Source organism: Acomys russatus, chromosome 27, assembly GCF_903995435.1.
Source record: "Acomys russatus chromosome 27, mAcoRus1.1, whole genome shotgun sequence".
In the NCBI taxonomy this organism is placed as follows: domain Eukaryota; kingdom Metazoa; phylum Chordata; class Mammalia; order Rodentia; family Muridae; genus Acomys; species Acomys russatus.
Window position 1 is genome coordinate 36,772,157 of NC_067163.1, and position 19,295 is coordinate 36,791,451.

The window sequence follows — 19,295 nt, forward strand, 5'->3', positions numbered from 1 at the left end:
TGAAGGGTTCAGGGAGCTTCTGGACATCTGGTCATCCAGAGGCTCTAAGAAGAGACTGTGCCTGTTCCCTCCCCTTGACCTATGCATCAGTCCATTGTGCCCTCTCTGATACCCTTTCCAACAGGCTGGTAAATGTGTTTTTCTGAGTCCTGTGAGTCAGGCCAGCAAATCAGTCCAACCAAGGGAGGGTATTAGGGGGAAACCCAAATGTGTAGATGACTGGACAGAGGCACCGGCAAAGAATCTTGGATTTGCAGTTGTTTTGGGATTGGGAGGGACAGTCTTGGAGACTGAACTTTGATGAGGTCAGCTTCTCTCTCCTCGAAGCCAGAACAGACTATGAGCAGTAGACTTGGGGCTTGTGTCATTTGCACAACTGCTTGCCAGCTCGGTGTGGGGAGGAACCCTCACACCTTGTCGCTCACTGTGCACTGTTCTGCTCTGAGAATATCTGTAAGACTAGTCAGCCGGGAAAGGGGTCATTTTCAGAGAACTGAGTTCTAGAACTTCAGCAACCTTCCTGTGTACAGTTACAGCAGGATGGCTCACAGCCCTGGCACCTTGCACACCAAGCTGTATTATGACATAAAGCTTCCCCAGGTTGAACAAAGGCCAAGTTTAGGTATTTTGGTTCATGATGTCCCCTTTATTCAAGACACAATAAGCCCAAGTCTTTCTGGGTCTTATAGGTTCTTCCATGAAGGATAAAGCGAGGTTCAGAATGGAGTGCTGGGGGCTATTGGCATATTTTGACACCAGATAGATCAACAACAGAGGGCACTAATTTGTTCTCAGGCACTGTCCAAGAATGCTTTTTGGCTTCAGACTGACACAGAGAAAAGGCAATAAATAAAACACACAGCAATGTCTTATTTATTCCAATTGTCAAGCTCAGGGTAAAGTTCTGTCTCCATGTAGACCATGAATTCAGAACATAGAGGCTGTGACAAAATCCAGATTAACTATCAGAACTGGAAAACACATTAGGCTTTTTTTTTTTACTGACAGAGTAAATTTGATTTTAATGAATACAAGCTTTGTCAGTTAAATTACAGAGTAGATATTTCCCATAAATTAAATGGGCTAATAAATAGATATATTTAAAGCACATAATGAGATGAAAGTACTCAAAAATATTATAATAGCAAAGGTGAATTAAAGTGGACAATGGTTTGCTCTTTTTCACTGCATGGTAAGTATACCACATTAAGAAGATGTGGTGCAGTAAAAAAAAAAAAAAAAAAAAAAAAAAAAAAAAAAAAAAAAAGAAGAGATGCAACTCAGCCTGTTTTGCTAAGGCCTGGTCAAGCCTTTGATGGCGTGGTATGCATTATTAGCAGAGAACTGATGCTAAGAACTGTGACACATCTTTTACCAAGAAGGAAGCTGCCCATTTGCTTTCAATGAACTAAGGGAAATGTGTTGGAAGTACCACCCTGCAGGGGCTTTCACATACTTCTGGTGAGCATGCCCTTAATGTGATTTTTGATATACAACAAAATTCCAGAATAATTGACACCCTCCCATCCTCATCCCTTTATTTTGTAGCAAGATCTCTCTCATGTTGTATTTCCTTAAGAAAGAAAGCCAGGCATAGAACAAATACAGAGCTTCGCTTTATTCTTTAATACTTGTGTATCAATGTGTAAGCTGTTCAAAAAGCCCTCACTCTTTCACTCAGTTACTTCTGATTACGTTTCTTCTTTATGCTAATCACCCAAACATTTAACACACTTATAAAATAACCACATCATATTCTGAGGAATGTGTTCAAGTAATAATTGGAACCACAACTTTATATAGAGGAAAAGATTTAAAACAGGACCCGTCACATGACATCGAAAACTTAAATGTACCTGGATTGTGTATAGGTTTTGTTTTAAAAGGTTATAAGTACAATACAATTTGAAAGTCTTTTATAAGCCTTCTAGATTCTTCTATGAAACAAGAGTCTGGTCTCTAAGTACCTGTTAACTTTGATTTGCTTCAGGTTATTTTGCTTTTTTTTTTTTTTTTTTTTAATTAAAACCTTAGGATGAGGCTCTTCTAGCAGGGAAACCCAGAGCAGGCCTCTTGATAAAATTCAGCAGTATGCCGATGGAAGAACATTACTGAGCTTTTTGCATCAGAGTGGTTGCTTAGGTCGGGGCACTATTTTTGCCTAAGCTGCTCCTCTGCATGTCAGGGTGAGCTTTACGGCTGTTAACAGCCTTTGGAAACCCATCCTGTTGTGTTTCAAGTCAGCATACCTCTGCAGTTTGTCCAAGTACTCACTATTTCTGGTAGTGTTTTTCAAATGCTCTTTTACAACTGTAAACATCCTAGGAAGCGAGCAAGCGACTGGCACTATTTGATCAGCTTGTAAATACTTGCAGAGCCTTTGTCTGAAGCTCTTGGGACTCTCAGAGAAAAGCTTGGACACAGAACTCTTTCATCTTATCCCGAAATCCAGAGAACTCTGGCTTCAGAGGAAATAAAAGGAAGGGCAGCCCCGGCTCTCTCGGGCCCTTCACTAAGATCATTATGTCTGCGGACCCCTAGAGCCTGAACTTGGAAACGATCATAGGAAATACAGAATTGTGTGCACAGGAAATGCAAGGTTGTGTGTGCAGGAAACACAAGGTGGTCTGCTAAGAGGAAAAGAAGGAAAAATGGGAGGACACACAGAGTAACTTGGAGTTATGTAAACCCAACCGAACCAATGACAGCCTTCACAGGGAGAATGAGATGTCCCAAGTCTTCAAGTGCAACAGAGCACCATCTTGAAGAACATGCCTGAATGAGGGAGCTACTAACTGCAAGTTCTTTCATCAACAGTCTTTTTTTTTCCTTTGTAATGAGGCCTATAATTTATTTTAAATCACATTTTAAAACAGTATAGTTAAAACAAATAATTTCTAACCAACCTCAAATCACAGTAACATGCACATATTTTTTATTCTGCTAATCTCTATATTCTGCTTTAAAAATTTTCACAATCAACAGGAAAAATCATCAACAGTCTTAATGTCTAAAACCAGTTGTCAGTGGGGGAAAACAGAAAGAGACTGTGTACACAAAGCTATTATTCCTCACCTTATGGGTGTCTTAGCTTACAGAAAAACATCACCACAGTTGTATTTTAAAGGAAACCTTTGAAGAGCACTTTGACCTCTGAAGAACATCCCATAGATGTTAGCCAATTAGAACAAGTCAGAGTATTTAAAACCATGTTGGTAATGATGCAGTTTGGTATGCAGTTGAAATTTACTTTATGATACTGAAAAGCCAACCAAGGTTATGAAATACTAAACAGTTCCTCATATATACATACCACAAATTTGCCCTCTATATAGGATGTGAGAAAACTAGACTATGGTGATTAAAGTGAAAAAAAAAAAAAAAAAAAAAGATGGAAAAGAAAGTCCAAGTGTCGAAGTGTAACTACAACTGCTAAGGAGGGCAAATAATAATATTCACATTAGGTCCCATAGAGGCACTAAAAATTGCGATGACAGGAGGCAAGCTTAGGCATCTACAGACAACCAACAGCCCACATTTCAATTCTATGTCCTAACTTCAGGTGCACTCATAACCCAGACTTTGCAAATCTCTGGGAGAACATACCTATTTATACAGGACCGCATGTCATGACCTAACATGCAGACACAGGGTATTATATTACAATCCATATAGAATAAAACATAGGTGCTTTGCACTAGTTTAATGGACAAAAATCAATACAGCTTCTAACTAAGGAATAGTATACATCACAATAACGCTAATGCTATAAACAATATTGAATGAAGCTTGGTGTTCTTGCAGTGTTAGTCCCATCTCGTCAATGCATGAGCGGTCAGTACCTGATGTAAAGTTCAGTTCTCTGAAGCTGTCTCTTACATGAGGAAATTGTTACACAGTCATATGAATTTTAAGTGCCAACTGTAATTCGATTTAAATAGGAGACTCTCTTAAGTGTGTATTTATACACACAGGCTTCCAAATCCTACTCCTATAAAAGGAAAGGCGTGTGTTTGCTCCCTTGGTTTTTATTGGAGGAGCCGGTTGCCATGGTTACGGGGGGCGGTCACACTGAGTTCAGAGTCACCTGTAAGAGGTGTCACCCCCCCTCCCCGGCAGAGCTGTGAGGATGCTTCCAGTGAGGATTAAGTTAAGGAAGCTCCACCCTCAGTGGGCGGCAGCATCCACGTGGGAATTCTGGGTGGAATAAAAGGAGGCAATGGAGAAAGCAAGAAGAACACTGACATCCCTACAAGCAGAAGCCAAAATGGATCCTTCCACTACATCGGTGCTCATGTCAGGAATGGCAAGTCACTCATACACTAACCAGCCTTGGTGGCTCTTCACTGTAGTCTCAGATCATCTCAGATTCGCCTGAATCGAAGTTCAGCATTCATCCCATTGCTTCTTTCCAAGACAGATGTCAACAAAATGTGGCGTCTCTGCCATATCTCGCCAACTTTTCCCTATTGTGAATTTTTAATTCACTGTAATTCTTTTCTTGATTTCCGTCCTGCCTAACAATCCAGGTGCTTTGGAAATAAGTGTCTGGGACAGTCCTGCGTGTCTTTTCTCTCCCCTAAACTGCTATTCACTCCAGTGCCTTGGTTAGTGTATACCATATAATATATGCTCAAAAAAAAAAATCTGAAATTAAAGAGCACTATACATTCAAAGGAAAACTTAAGAATAAGATTCTTTTCATAAACTCCAATCCTCCAAGTAATCAAACATATAAATAATTAAAGGATTTCTACTACAGTTTGAGAAGGTATAATTGATACTAATTTCAGGATCTATGCTTTAAGGGAATTTTGCTGTAAATTAAAAATGCATAGTTGGATTAAAGGAAAAAAAATGCAAACCAAAAATTAGTGACATGTGGCACAGACTGGTTTCCTATACCATTATCAGATGCAAAGCAAAGTCATACTCCATCAAGAAGTGAGAAGTCAGACAAGGCAATTTGTCTAATGGCCAATAAGTGACGGAACGTTACTTAATTTCCTTATGTCACCGATATTTGCATTGCATACACAAAATACTGTCCTGATTCTGTCTATACTTAACCTGTTCTTTTCATTTTTTTTTCCCACTCAACATACAGTACTTGTGGAGGATTTTGGTCAGACACTGGTGAAAAGAACTATTCTAGGGCAAGGACTGTGTTAATAGCTCACAAGTGGCAGGAAGACAATAACCGTTGCCTTACATTTTAGCAAGGAAAGTGTAATAATGGTACATATCTTAATGTTTTTCATCAATGTACTATGTGTTACACATCGCTTACAGCACTACTGAAAACTACTTTTGGCAAGAAAATGTAGAAAAAAAGCAACTAGAGGGATTGTCCTAGGTAATCATGCTAATAATAATAGTATTGCAGTGATTAGAAATGACACAAACCATCACAAGGTGGATACGAAGCAGGTGGTTTGGCTGCAGGATGCACAGACATCATCTCTCTACTGTATCTCGTCTGCACTAAAAGTATGGTGAGCAGCCAGACTGTGGAGAGACTTTTACGTCACCTACAGCATGCAGAGAGAATCTAGGTGATTGAAGCGGTCGGATGAGATACTGCTATCTTGTTTGTCTCTGAAGAGTTATGAAGCAAGGGTAGAGACACCATAAGCAAGGGGCTGCTGTAGACCAGGTGAAAGAGGAGAGAATCCACAAGACAGGGAGTTACAGCTGTTGGGCCTTGCCAATGGGGTCACTAGAAGATATAAGAAAATAGGCTTCATAGAGAACTCACACTGCACTTCTCAACCAGGTAACAAGGTGTTATTTCCTGATAGGGAAATCTTTGAAGGAGATGCAAATTTGGAAAGAAAGATACGACAGTTGTGTTTTCCAAAGATGGACACAGTCTCTATTCCACATGCTCTTGTACAGTGTGTATCCCCCTTATATACATAATCAAGAATGGGAACTTTCTGTCATGCCTCCATTCAGTACAGAGAGAAGCTCTTTGGATGAGGGGTGGTGTGAGGTTTAGAATGCAGTTAAGGGACTATGCTGACGTAGCAAAGTGGCAGTAGTAGGCTCTCTTCTACAGTCTGTGCCCTCATTAGCTCTGGGTAGTTGGCTAGGTTTCTTGTAGCAGGCATGATTTCCCTCCTGCTGAGTAGGCTTTAAGTCCAGTTAAGATGGCTGTTGGTTGCTGCCATGGTAAGAGTGCCACTATTGCACCTTTAGGTGCTGGCCTCATAACTGGACAGGACTATTGCTTCCCTCCCGTGGTCTTTCTGGTCATATGAAAACTAGACCGGCAGAAAGAAGGCTTTCAGGTTAGATGTGGCTCAAAGTAACTGGGGACCTTTATCCTAAGTGTGCAGTGACTTACGGTCAATCCCTTAGGGACCGCTGTGGGCAATAGCAATAGCCTTCAAATGGAGGTTACTCATGATGGTGGGGTTTTGTTAGCTAGTCTACTGCTGGTTTCGGGGAACACTGTCAGCCTAAGTGGTATAACAATGCATATGGTATATACATACATACACACTTATATGTATTATACAGGAAAACAGCAATTCACACAATGCAATTGGACTGTGGTGGGGCCCAGCTTCAACAGGTACAACTTCCATACAGCTTCTGTACCTAATTCTCATGGAACATCTCAGGAGAGGGGGTGTGAGTGCCAGGGGACCTCCAAGAGGTCTTGTATCCTGGAAATGGCTGCACATACAAGACAGGAACAATGGCAGTAGCAGCAGACACACACGGAAGGGGGAAATGTTCAGGGGTCCCACCCCTAGACAGAGACCTATGGGCAACTAATAATTGCTGAGAAAGAGAAAGAATTAGCTTCTTCCAGGGAAGAGACTCCCAACTGCTTATCTTATACAAAGTGGTCAGTCCTGAAATCATACACACACAAACAGCAAAAATGGACTTAGCAGGATACACACACACACATGTATACAAAGATACATATATGTAACAATAATCAAAGAAAAAAGGCCATCAATTTGAGACGGAGAAGGGGGAAACATGGGAAAGTTTGGAGGGGAGGGACATGGGAGGGGGTTAGAGGGAGGAAAATGATATAATTATAGTTTAAATTATATATATATAATTTAATATATATATATATATATATATTAAAAACAGCAGCAGCAGCAGTAGCAACAGCAATGCTGTTAAGGAAAAGGAAACCAGATTTAAAAAATCTAAGTTGCTTCACTTAAAAAAAGAGAAGGGAAGCTTGATTCTTGCTTGACTTAAAACAAAGCTTAAAGTTCCCTTAACAACTGGAAGCTTAAGACCCCTTCTTGTGAAGCTTGGATGATCTCAGTTGAAACACTTTTGTGGTGGTGGTGGTGGTGGTGGTGGTGGGGATTGAACCAGGGTCACATACACCTGGGGCAGGCACTCTGCCACTCAGTGAGATCACTTGACTTCCTAATGTGCTAGAACATCTAATGCTAAGTCAGAAGAAAGCCTGGGCTTCTGGGAAGGTCAGTGAGGATGAGCCCCCTTGGGATCTTCTTCCTTCGACTGAGCTACTACATTCTGAGAAACCTAAGCCACATGTGTTCAGACGGTCCTTCCCACAGCCACAGCATAGCTGAGCATAAGTAAACATGTAACATCAGCTGCTAGCCAGTTGAGTGAGCAATCCTGGACTCCCAGCCTAATGGAGCCTTCAGGCAGCCCCGGACATCTGGAGGCAATTGCATGAGAAGTCCTAGCCAAAAATATACGAGCTGCCTAGACAACCGACAGGATTGCAAGAGATGAAAAGTGGTTTCTGTAAACTAGTGAACTTTGGTATGGTTTCTCAGGCAGCACTAGAAAACCAAAGTAGGCGATGCGCTCAGATTTTTAACACTTGGAACTAGCTGGGCTAAGAAGACGCTCAGGTGGAAATGTTCCAAAAGAAGCTCCGATTGGTTTCACGTGGTCCATGTCTGGAGCTGAGGAATGCAACCTAGCACGTGCTTACTGACAGAGTAACTAAAGACCAGTGCAGCCAAGATCAAGTGTAAGTATGCTGTGACAGACCAAGGTCCTGAGGTACTGTGCTGTTTGGTGACCAGGTGAAAGGGGATGGGCTAGATAAACAGATGTTGCTACTGGAAAATTGAATAAATATCTGGCCACGGTGGTACAGTCCATTCCAAGGGCACGGATATTTCAAGTAACACAGAGATCTCAAGTAATACGAGAAGAAGAGAGGAACATTCGCTGGTGCCATTGGCAACAGCTGGATGACCTACAAATCATGAGCTCAGCGAGCGATGGTGACAGAGGGCAGCCGTGTGAAAGAAATACTGCAGAGACAAGACTGCCAGAGATGCACGCGAAAGGTAAGGCATAGTATACAGGGGACTTACACACGGCGGTTCAGAAGCTGTCTGTAAGGAAAGGAGACTGGAGGCGAAAGAAAATAATGACGTCAAAGGCTTTCATTTTTCACGCAATATAAGGAACAAGGGAACGCTCATATGCCGGCTGGAGGGTACCATCGTACTGGGGAGCTTTTTCAAAAAGATTTACTTTTGTTGTTACTTTTCAACTATGCACATGTGTGTGAGTCTGTGTGTGCCTATGTGCCTGTAAGCCCAGTTGGCCTCAGAGGCAGGAGGCATCTTATCCCCTGGAGCTAGAGTTACAACTGGTTGTGAGCTGCCTCATATGGGTGCCAGGAATGGCACGTGGGACAGGACTGCTGCGAGGGCCAATACAGGCTCTTAACCACAGAGCCACCTCTCCACCCCATCCCTGGAGAGATTTTAAACACACACACAGTAGGATCAAGAGGCGTTAAAGAACAAATGCCCTTGAACGTCAGGGAAATGGTGAACGGAAGGGGTCCCAAGCATGCAGTGTGATGGTTCAGATCCACTATCAGATTAGCAGAGGTTAGGAACCACCTAGGAGGCAAGTCTCGGGGTGGCGTGCAGTTGAGTTTCTGGACTAGGTTAACTGAAGTGGGAAAAACTACATTAAATATGGAGGACACTGTCCCATGGAATGACGTCCTGGGTTGAATGAAAAAGGAGAAAGTGAGCCGGGCACCAGCAGCCACTTCTGTCTGCTTCCTGACTACGAATGCAATGTAATCACTGCCTCAGGCCCCTCATACCTTTCCTACCACGTTGGACCGTCCCGTCAAACCATGAACCAAAACAAACACCCGTTTCATTAAGTTGCCTTTGTCTCGTATTTTGTTCCAACAATGAGAAAAGTAACTACTATATGTATGAATCAAGATTTGCTTATAGGAGTCGAAGAGGATGCATGGGCTTTGGGGCAGAGTGGGACAATCTGAAATAATTGTTGGGAAGTACAGAGGGTGGAACAGTGCCAAGGAAAATACGGTGGGGGAGCCGGGCTGCTGAGGTTGGTCAGCCAAGAGGTAAGTGTTGTTAGACCCTCTTTACCCATGAAGAAACCAAGGCTCAGAAGGTGAAGTAACTGGTTATAGAGTAAGTAAGTGAAGGGGCTAGCATCCCAGAACAGTCCTGTGCAATTCTTTCCAGTACATTAGGCTAAATGAATCTGTTGGTCCAGGGAGTAATTGTACTTTCTAGAAGGAAGCTATTTGAGATGCAAATTTTTAATCTTACCTATTTATCTACATTGTCCATTCCTATTAGTGTTGCCAGAGACCCTGGCCTCCCCCCACTTCTGCTATATCATCCCTACAGTTTTCAGCCAAAGCGCTAGGGATTATGAGGAAAGGATAACATTGTAACATGGAGTCTCCTTTTAGATAGTAATCACCTCTGAGAAGCTTTGGTGCAGGACTGAGGCTAGGCAGGGAGATTACAGGGCCATTAATGCAGTGATGGTTTCTTGAATGATGCTTACAAAATACAAAGGAAATAGGACCACAGAAGAGGATTGCATTTCAAAACTGGGAAGCGATTTCCTCATTACACTTAGCACAGTTAATTCCAGAGAATTTTGTGCCAGTTTTTGTTTTTTTGTTTTTTGGTGGGAGGAGGGGCAGGTGTTGAGACAGAGTTTCTGTGTGCAGCCTTGGCTGTCCTGGATTTGCTTTGTAGACCAGGCTGGCCTCGAACTCAGAGTGATCCATCTGCTTCTGCCTCCCTGAATGTTGGGATTACAGGCGAGCGCCACAGAGCCCAAGCCTGGCTTTTTGCCAGATTTTTAGGGTTTCTCTAAGGTTGTGGTCTCATAGAACCAACTGTCAAGGAGATTATGTGATCTGTTAGTCCAAACAGTTCACAGATCACAAACGGTTGGTGACAGGTCACAGATATTGCAAGTTCATCACACACTATAGGTTCCTCTATTCTTGCAAAGAGTCTCCTCCTGCCCTACTGGAGAACTAAATACCAAGAGTCTCTACTTGAAAAAACAGAAGGAATTACTCTACCCTATGGGGATTTTTGGCTTTAGCTGAGAAATAATAGACAAGTGACTTGTTTAGGTTGCATTTTCAACAAAGTCTCAGCTAAGACACAGTCTATGGTTTTTGGTCCCCCCCCCCCCCCCCGCGCCCGCCCTTTGATCTGAAATGGTTTTGTTGGGAAGCATGAGGGCTAGCTCTCTGGTGTTCAGAAGAGACTCAGGAAAGGGAGGAGTGTCACCATCCACTTTGGGAGAGAGTTCTTTATACAACAAAGGGACAAGCTACTGTGGATAAACTTATACACGGTTATTCCAGTGGCATATATTACTTATGTGTCTGGTGAGAGGAGTAGGTTTTGAAACTTTAGTTCTCCATAAACCATGAAATTACTGTATAGTTAGCACGTATTGGGGAAGACACAATGAAACACAATAGAAAGTACTGGCGCATATTCTCAATGTAAAGACAGATATTAACAATTTAGGAATTTCATTTATAAATAATGTGCTTGTTGGACAAATGTGTATTTCTTACTGATGTCTTAGTAACTGTTTCCAGAGATCTTTTGGAGAGCTACATTCTTTAGAAACTCTATTCCTATGGCGCGCTGCTAATGCTGTGGCGCCCATATGGTCCCAGATAGTCCATTCAGGCTTAGTCTACATTTTCTTGCAAGTCTGAATGGCTATTCATGTTGCCCAATGTACCAAAGTGACTAGGTGGAGGAACTAGGATTTGAACATGTATTGCGTGCACGGAGAGATGATGGCGTGAGCTGATATCCTCTGGAAAAGAAATGCCAGCAGCCACAACTGAGCCCAGAATGAACATCTTTGCACCCGCAGCTTTCTCAGTATCCCGCATTTTGAGTCCAGTGACACTAACTAGCTACAATGTTTTCATCTTAATAATGATAGGCATGGATGCTATCAATAAACAAAATGTCCACAGAAAAGCCCATGGAATTCTTTAGAATTATGATCGGTTATTTGCAATAATAATCCCTGCTGTAATTAATAAGGACTATTTGATTAGCTTTGTGGCGACCATCCACTTTAAGAGATAGTCTCAATTTCAGTCAACACAAAAAGATAGATTTTAATTTCTGTGTAGTTTCTTGATCTGTTTACACATGGTACTGTGTACACAGTGGTAATGCTTATTAAAGTTTACTGTATGAAACATGGTACTTGCAGTATCAATTAAGAATTTTTTTTTCTTCTCTGCCATTAACCCACTCTACAGTGACCACCACTCTGTGGTGACATGGCAGATACCAATTTATAGTTCTCTTTAAGTGGGATGGTTATGTGCCATAGTCTTAGAGTAGTGGTTCTCAGCCTTCCTAATGCTGCGGCCCCTTAACACGGTTCCTCATGTTGTGACGGCCAGCAGCCATACAATTCTTTTTGTTGCTACCTCATAACTGTAATTTTGCTACTGTTATGAACCATGATGTAAATATCTGTTAGGCAGATGATCTTAGACAACCCCCATGAAAGGGTCATTCAACCCCCAAAGGTTGAGAACCACTGTTGTACAGTGTTATTGTTAACGTAAAAGACGAGAGGCTAACAACTGAGAGCATTTTCAGATCATGAGCCCACCTCTAAAGGAGAGCATAAGAAACAGCTGTGTATTAAAGACGCACCAGCTTTGTTCTAGTCTTGCAAAGAACTGAGGCGTGTGGGATGGAGATGGGTGGTGGTACAACACACTGCAAATACCACAGAGAGGGAGCCGAGGAAGCGGAGCTAAGGAGACTCCTTAAAGCAAACAGTTCACGGCATAACACGAGACAAAGCTATCTGCTGGCTGCTTTGAGATATAACCTATCCGCACATTCTTCAAAGTGTCAGAGGACGCCAAGGTGTGTGCCCGCGCACACATAAATAACAGGCAGCTGTGCACACACAGATTTATGTATGCACATAGGTGTCTATGTGTGCATGCATCCATTTTGAGGGGTTTCTATTGGAAAAACGAAGTGCAGCAATTCTCTAGTCACTTAAGTTCCATTTTGATTCAGAGACAATTGATTATAAAGTTTCTGTTACCTCAAAGTGCAAGCTCTAAGAGGTTTGGAGGAAGGGCAACTGGGGGAAAGGTCAGTAAGTTAGACCGCTTTGATGTGGTTTATATTTAAAAGCTTTTAATAATAAAACTGGTATGATATCCCAACTTCATACACAAGTCCAATTAGGAAAACTTAGTATACGCCAGGTACCATGAGAGCTGACATTCTGAACTGTATTTTGGTTGTCTACCAGAAAACCAAACCAAACCAACCAACCAACCAACCAAAAAACAAAACAAAAATAACAACAAAAACAACCAACTCAGTCATGCTTGTAAGAGTGAATGGCAAGACAGCCAAATAGCCAGCCCCTGAAAGGCAGACAGTTGTATTATCCCTGTAAGAAAAGTGTGAATTTTCAACTTCTCAAGTAAATTAATAAAGCCAGTCATGAGCAGATGATATTTACCACCTCCGGACCGCTCTTCTTTCCCACATGAGCTGAATGCAAGCATGCTTCAAACCAAGTTTATGGAGAAGGACATTAAAAGAAAACACAGGCTCCGTGTTTCTTTCTCTTACCGTTGTCGCCGGAAGGTAACGATACAGTGTTTGTTGGCATGGCGTCAGAATTCACTTTTCCATTCTCAAATGTGTCATTTTCACTCTGCTGTAAGTGCCAGTTGAGGCCAAATAGATGCATTGCTGGGGGTAAAGCATACGAGTTGTTTAAAAAGTCTGCTGTTCCAAACTCCAAAGGCAAGTGCTTAGCATGCTTATAACAAGACTCGGATGTAAAGTTCAAATTTCCATCTTCTAAAATAACAGGGATAGTGGCACAACACAAACCATAAACAGAACCCCTCAAACACACGCAATCAACATAGCAGTGCTGTGCGCAATGACAGCTCTTCAACAATGATGGAGGTTTATTCGGTTAATTGGTACCAGGAAGGACTTAAGCGTAAAACACTTTACTCTGGCTTGTCTGTGCTCCACATTGTAAGAAAGCTGTAGAATTCTCTGAAGCAGCATTCACCAAATCTTCTTAACCATGGGTCGTTTGAAGATTTATGATGCTGCTATAATTGCTCTGTGTTCTCTACAACCGTGATGTTTTCCACTAGACTGTGGTAAGAAGCAAAAAACTCGCAGAGGAACTTGATGGCATGTGGGGTGATCAGAGTAGATTTAGACGTGTAAAACAGAAGTGTCGCGCTTAGTCTCTCTCTGTTTGTTTTTGAGACAGGCTCTATCTACATAGCCCTGTTCTGGAACTAACTACACAGACCACATGGTCCTCAAACCCACAGAGATGCACCTGCCTTTGCCTTCCGCGTGCTGGGATTACAGGCGTGTGCCACCACGTCTGGCTAAAAGTGCAACACTTTAAATTGAGATGAATCAATTTTGAACTTTCACCATATGATTCGATCAAACAATGTGCTCCTATCGAATAATTCATGTGAGTTTTTGAAGTAGGAATGATAATAATTTTATACGTTTATAAGTCATACACATTTGTTACATTTTTGTGTTTATCAATGTTCCTTATTTAAAATACCTAGAAAAGATAATTAGAGAACTGTGTTATATGATTGTGACTGTATAAATTCAATATAAATTAAATTTTAATATATATTTTTTATTTAATTTGTCTAAAATAGTTAGAAGGCTACGTCACTGGCATATTAACATTTAACAATGGCTAGACACTCACCCTGACTCCATGGGGCAGAGTTTTGAAATGGTTTTCTCAGGAAGGCTACATAACCAGAAGGAAACCCAATGCTGGCCACATTAGTGAATTGTAAAAAGAGAACTCTGTTTTGACATTTTGATCATTATGTACATTGCAATTTACAAGTGATCTGGAAAATGACAGGTGTTTTCAGAAACCATCTCAGAAGTACTGTGATGACTGTTCCTAACAGAGAACTGTTGTTAAATATCCAAATAATGTAGACAAAAAACAAAAACAAAAACAAAAACAAAAACAAAAAACCAGAGGCAAAGGCCACTGTCTTTTGCTATACTGAGACTTTTATTCAATCCTTAGTCTAGCATTTAATCTTTAGAAAATTAATGATACATATTATGTTTATGTAAAAGTGAGGGATGCCTGGCTTATTTAATTAATGCTAAGAATTCTCGATAGAGTATATGAAGTAGAGTGGACTTTTAGCAGAACATTTTTTTGTATATTTATGTAACCTAGGGTCCAGACCATGAAAGCATTTGGTGTTGCCTAACCAGACCATGGCACCTTTCGGTAAATATCCCCTTTAACCACAAAGCTGCCAACTCGCTGTAATATCCATTCAAGATGGTGGAACCTGGCTTCTGGGAGAAGCCTAATGGTGTTGATATTTCTTTTATTTTAAAGGTTAAAAAAAACCTGTGTGTATGTGTGTGTGTGTGTGTGTGTGTGTGTGTGTGTGTGTATGTGTGTATGCGCGTGCACGTGCACACGTGTGCATGCATGGGAGTGCCCCCAGACTCCAAAAGCGGACACTGGGCTTCTGGAGCTAGAGTTATAGGTGATACGGGCTGTCTGACATTGGCTTGGGCTAAGTTTAGTACTAAGGATGCCTTGTGCATTTCAGTAGTTATCTGTTAAAATCAATGAATTAAAGTGAGCAATGCCTCCAACTTCTGAAAAATTCAAATCTAAGAAAACACTTTTGCAGGTAGGATAGTAATTTATAAAAAATGCAAACATAAAATAAATCTTCAGTGGATAAGTATGAAGAGTATATTATTAATAAATATTATTACTTAATTAACAAATTATTAATTAATAAGTGACTCCTTCAGAATAGATGAAAAGTAGCTGAGTGAAAGTCTATTATTATTACTATTATTAATAATTATTATTATGTTTATTATTATTATGATGATGATAGGTGCAATGTTTTTAAAATGTCAGTAATTTCAGGATATTGTTATCAGTACCACATTCTGTTAATAACAGCTGAAATAATTGCATATTAGTAAAAAAGAAAATGAGCATAGCCAGTGATGTCTACATTGTATATTTGTAATAAATGCATGAATGCATACCCCTTGTTTAAATTATGGCCTCCAGTGATTCTGTCTAAACTCTTGATTTTCATAGATTAAGATATAGACTTTAGAATTCTTGACTTTATAAGTCATCATCTTACACGGGGGTATATCTTCATATGTCATTTTGCATTAAATTACATAGTGTGCGAGCAGTTAAATGTCAGGAGCTTTCTAAACATTTATCGCTTCCCACACTCTTCAAGGTTTTACATACTTCAGCAAATTCTGAAGGAAATAATGGGAGCTGGCTCTGCAGATGCCAGAGGGTTGACAGGCGTACTCTACCACAGCGCCAATCAATACAGACCATCTCTGAATGGCGGCTTGCTTTCTGAGTTTTCAACTTTACAAGAGTATAGAACCTACACAGCTACCGCAGAAACCATGGCTTGATTTTCAGTCTTTCCTTGGACTAGTAATATGGGGTGGGATACTTTTTCACAGTGCTTGCCAGGGTCACTGGGCTACAGACTGTCTTTACTCAAGGTTCACAATCCAGGAACAGGCTCTCCAGCATCCTGTTGCTAAAAGCTGGGGCGCGACGTTTGGTAGGCGACATGTACTCAGAGCATTCCGACATCTGATGGCTTTAAATGTCCAGTGGGCTTATTGGGATACAAACCATTCCCTGTATTCCATAGGAGTTGACTTTCTGTGAGAAATAACACCATCATTGTCATGTATTCATTAAAAAAAGGGCGTCACATTTTCTTGGATGGTAGATGTGATCATATCATTGGTTTCACTAGACATTGAAGGGTAGAGATAATCTATGGAATTGTATATAGGTATTAATTGTTAAAGAATGATAGGATGTTTGTGTTAGGAGAGTGATTTGATTGTTTTCCAGATGGGTAACAGCTCTTTGACTGACTCATTTACACACTTCCACACACACGCTCACATGTGCATGCACGCACTCGCACTGTATAATGAACATCACACCCAAATAATCACATCTTGTACTATATCGCACTGAAGTCAGAAGGATTTGTTTGAGTTGTTTGGCCTTAGGATATTACCTACTTTAAGACTGCCATCGTTTGGTATTTAGTGACAGACAGTTACACACCTCAAGTTACACATGTATCCATATATGGAGAGAAGAGAGGGGCAGGCAACAAACTCAAAAAGTCAAAAGTGTCTGAAATTACTAAGCGGCGGTGTAATAAAACTACAGGGGACACGTTGGCAGGCAAACAGAGGGGAAATTAGCCTAACAAACTACATCTGCAAATAAAGATGGGAGCGCTCAATTGTTCCATCTTCAACTGGAAAGCAGATCTGAAGCCATGGGGAAGTACTTGCTGTAGAGTGTGGCTGCGGAACAGAATCGAACCGACTCCATCATGGGTCAGGACGGTGGGAGAGCGGGGGAGATTCTGTGTAGGGTAAATCCCAGGTTGTCAGGAAGGAAATCATATGACCAAGCAAATGCACGTGCTGTATTAGTGGTCGTCAGCCCATGGCCTCCCAGACTGCTTTGTAGTTTGAAACTACGATTTGTCTTGGCAAGCGGTGGGGAAACCTAATGCCTGTGTAAGACTGTAAAATGTTACAACTTATGGAAAAAGGTAGAGTGATCACTCAAAAACAAACAAACAAACAAATAAACCAGAATGTGTGATCCAGCACTTGTTACACCTCAGAGACAGTGAAAGTTGAAGTCCAGATCTCCGAGCTAACTGCGCAGCCTTGTCTAAAGCTGTCTAAAGGAGGTGATGTCATGCCATTTACACTGATGGGCACAGGGGTAAATTAAGTGTGGGTACATATGCATCCTGAATATTATCCATCCTTAAAAGGAGAGCACACTGCTGTATGTAATTATAGATGGAATGTGAAGATCTACGTCAAGTGGACTAGACTAGCTGCAAGAAGGCAAATACGGTTCCACTCAGGCACCATCTGAAAATTTCACACTCAGAGCAAAACAGAGCACATGGTGGCAATAGAGACGGAGAGCTGTTTGACGGGCACGGAGCTTTAGTCTCGCATTTTGAAATAGCTTGGGAGACTGACCACACAACAATGCACATGCAAATTAGTATGTCCGAACCGTACAATTAACTGGTGAAGCTGGAAATTTTCTATTCCGTACTATTTATTACTTATGCTTCTACGTGTAGGCGTAGAGTGTGGGCTCTTGCGTGTCTGCCTGCGGGGGCACGTTTCTGAGTGTGGGTAGAGGCTCCAAATTGCCATCACGTTCTTCCTTCATCCCTCTCCTACCTCATACAGCGAGACAAGGTCTCTTGGTTGCACCCAGAGCTTGCTGCTCAGTTAGCCAGTTGAGCTTACCCAGGTTGTCCTATGGCTCCGCTTTCTGCCTCCAAGGTTTGGGGTTTACAGCGGTACCCACACCTGTCCACCTTCTATGTGGGTGTTGGGGATCTGAACTCTGGTCTTCATGTTTGCACTGTAAGCCATCTCCTTTGCTCCATGGGGTGCATGTAAGATACCCCTTTCAGTGGTTATGAGAGCTCTTGAATTGCCTCATCTGGTAGCCTCTTTTGAGACTCATTCTCTTTACACGTCATTGGTGTTTTTCAACGTTAGCCACCCACCCTCACTGCCTTAGCCTTCTCTGGTAATTCGCCTGTTTTCCCCCTAGCCCTTTGACTGCTCTCAGTTGCTCTCAACAAGTGCTCTGACAGGCTATTGTAATAGGCTATTATGGAGTGTTTCTTCTCTGGTCCGTTGGAGCCTTGTGACTGTTTTCAACCATAAAATGTGGCCATAGTCAAGGTGCCATACTTCAAGAACACCTATGTAATTTGCATACAAATCATAGACCGCCGAAGCATAGGGAACAGCGCTGTTAGCATGGGTCCTGGAGTGAGCATCGTCTTTACACTGCACACGCACTTAAGCAAAAATAAACCAGCGTGCGAGTCAACTGTAGTGGGATACCTCGCAAGGGGCTCAAAATAATCCCTGTCTCTTGGTATTCATACAGACCCTCTGAATGTGGGCTTGATTTAGTGACTTGCTTATAATGGGTAGCAGAAGACGAGCATCGTGGAATGTCTTTTTTCTCATTGTGGGCTATAAAAGGCTCGCGCTTCTATTTTCGCTGTTCAAATCTCTCCCTTGCAAGGCCTGCCATGGGGGAGGGGGGAAAGCAGCTGTCACATCATATATCAGGAAGTCCCACGGAGAAGCCCATGTGCTGAGAGAGGGGACCCTCAAAACCCCTGTGAGCAAGCTGCGAGCACCCTCCTCTCGCACCAGCTAAGCTTTCAAAGGAGACGTCGATCCCAGCCTACAGTCTAATGACACCACTACACTGAAACCAGGCGTTACAACAGGCAGAAACTTGAGATAAGTGTGTGCTGCTCGAAACTGCTAAATTCAGAGGTGATTTGCTCCCTACGGACTTACACAACTGTTCTTCTCATGTAGCTCCAAAGTGTGAACACCCACCAGGCCTGGCCTTGATCTCTCTTTCATCTTAACTGTGTTTATACCTTCAACTTACAATTCCATGTAGGCAAGTGACTTGGGGATTCATATTTCTAATAAAAGTCTTTGTAAATTGCTTCACTTTTAACTTTCGGCTTTACACCTGGCATACCTCGAAAACCTTATATTATTTTGCTTCCTGGGTCCCCTTTCTCCTTCACCCTATCACTCTAGCTGTGGCAGAAGCTGAGGTTGAATCATAGCTCTGTTGTTTATATTAACTCGGTTCCAGGTTATTTTATAATTTCTGAAATTCCCTGCCTATGAAACAGAAATTATGAGTATTCTATTTTATATATTGATTGTAAAATCAAATAAAGAGCAGCTGTAAGGCCATAGACTTGTGGCAGTATTTAATAAATGGTAGCTATTGTTACTTGTCATCCAAGGCTGGGAGATGGCTCAGTTGTT

The 19,295-nt window shown here is 41.7% G+C and overlaps 1 protein-coding gene across 1 annotated transcript in view; it reads right to left on the minus strand.

Moving 5' to 3' along the window:
• Nucleotides 1-19,295, minus strand: part of Tenm3 (teneurin transmembrane protein 3) — a 505,702-nt gene that overhangs the window by 121,725 nt on the left and 364,682 nt on the right. Inside the window, exon 5 of the mRNA XM_051169939.1 lies at nt 12,933-13,055. Coding sequence (XP_051025896.1) covers nt 12,933-13,055 — 123 coding nt within the window. The remainder of the gene's footprint in view (nt 1-12,932; nt 13,056-19,295) is intronic.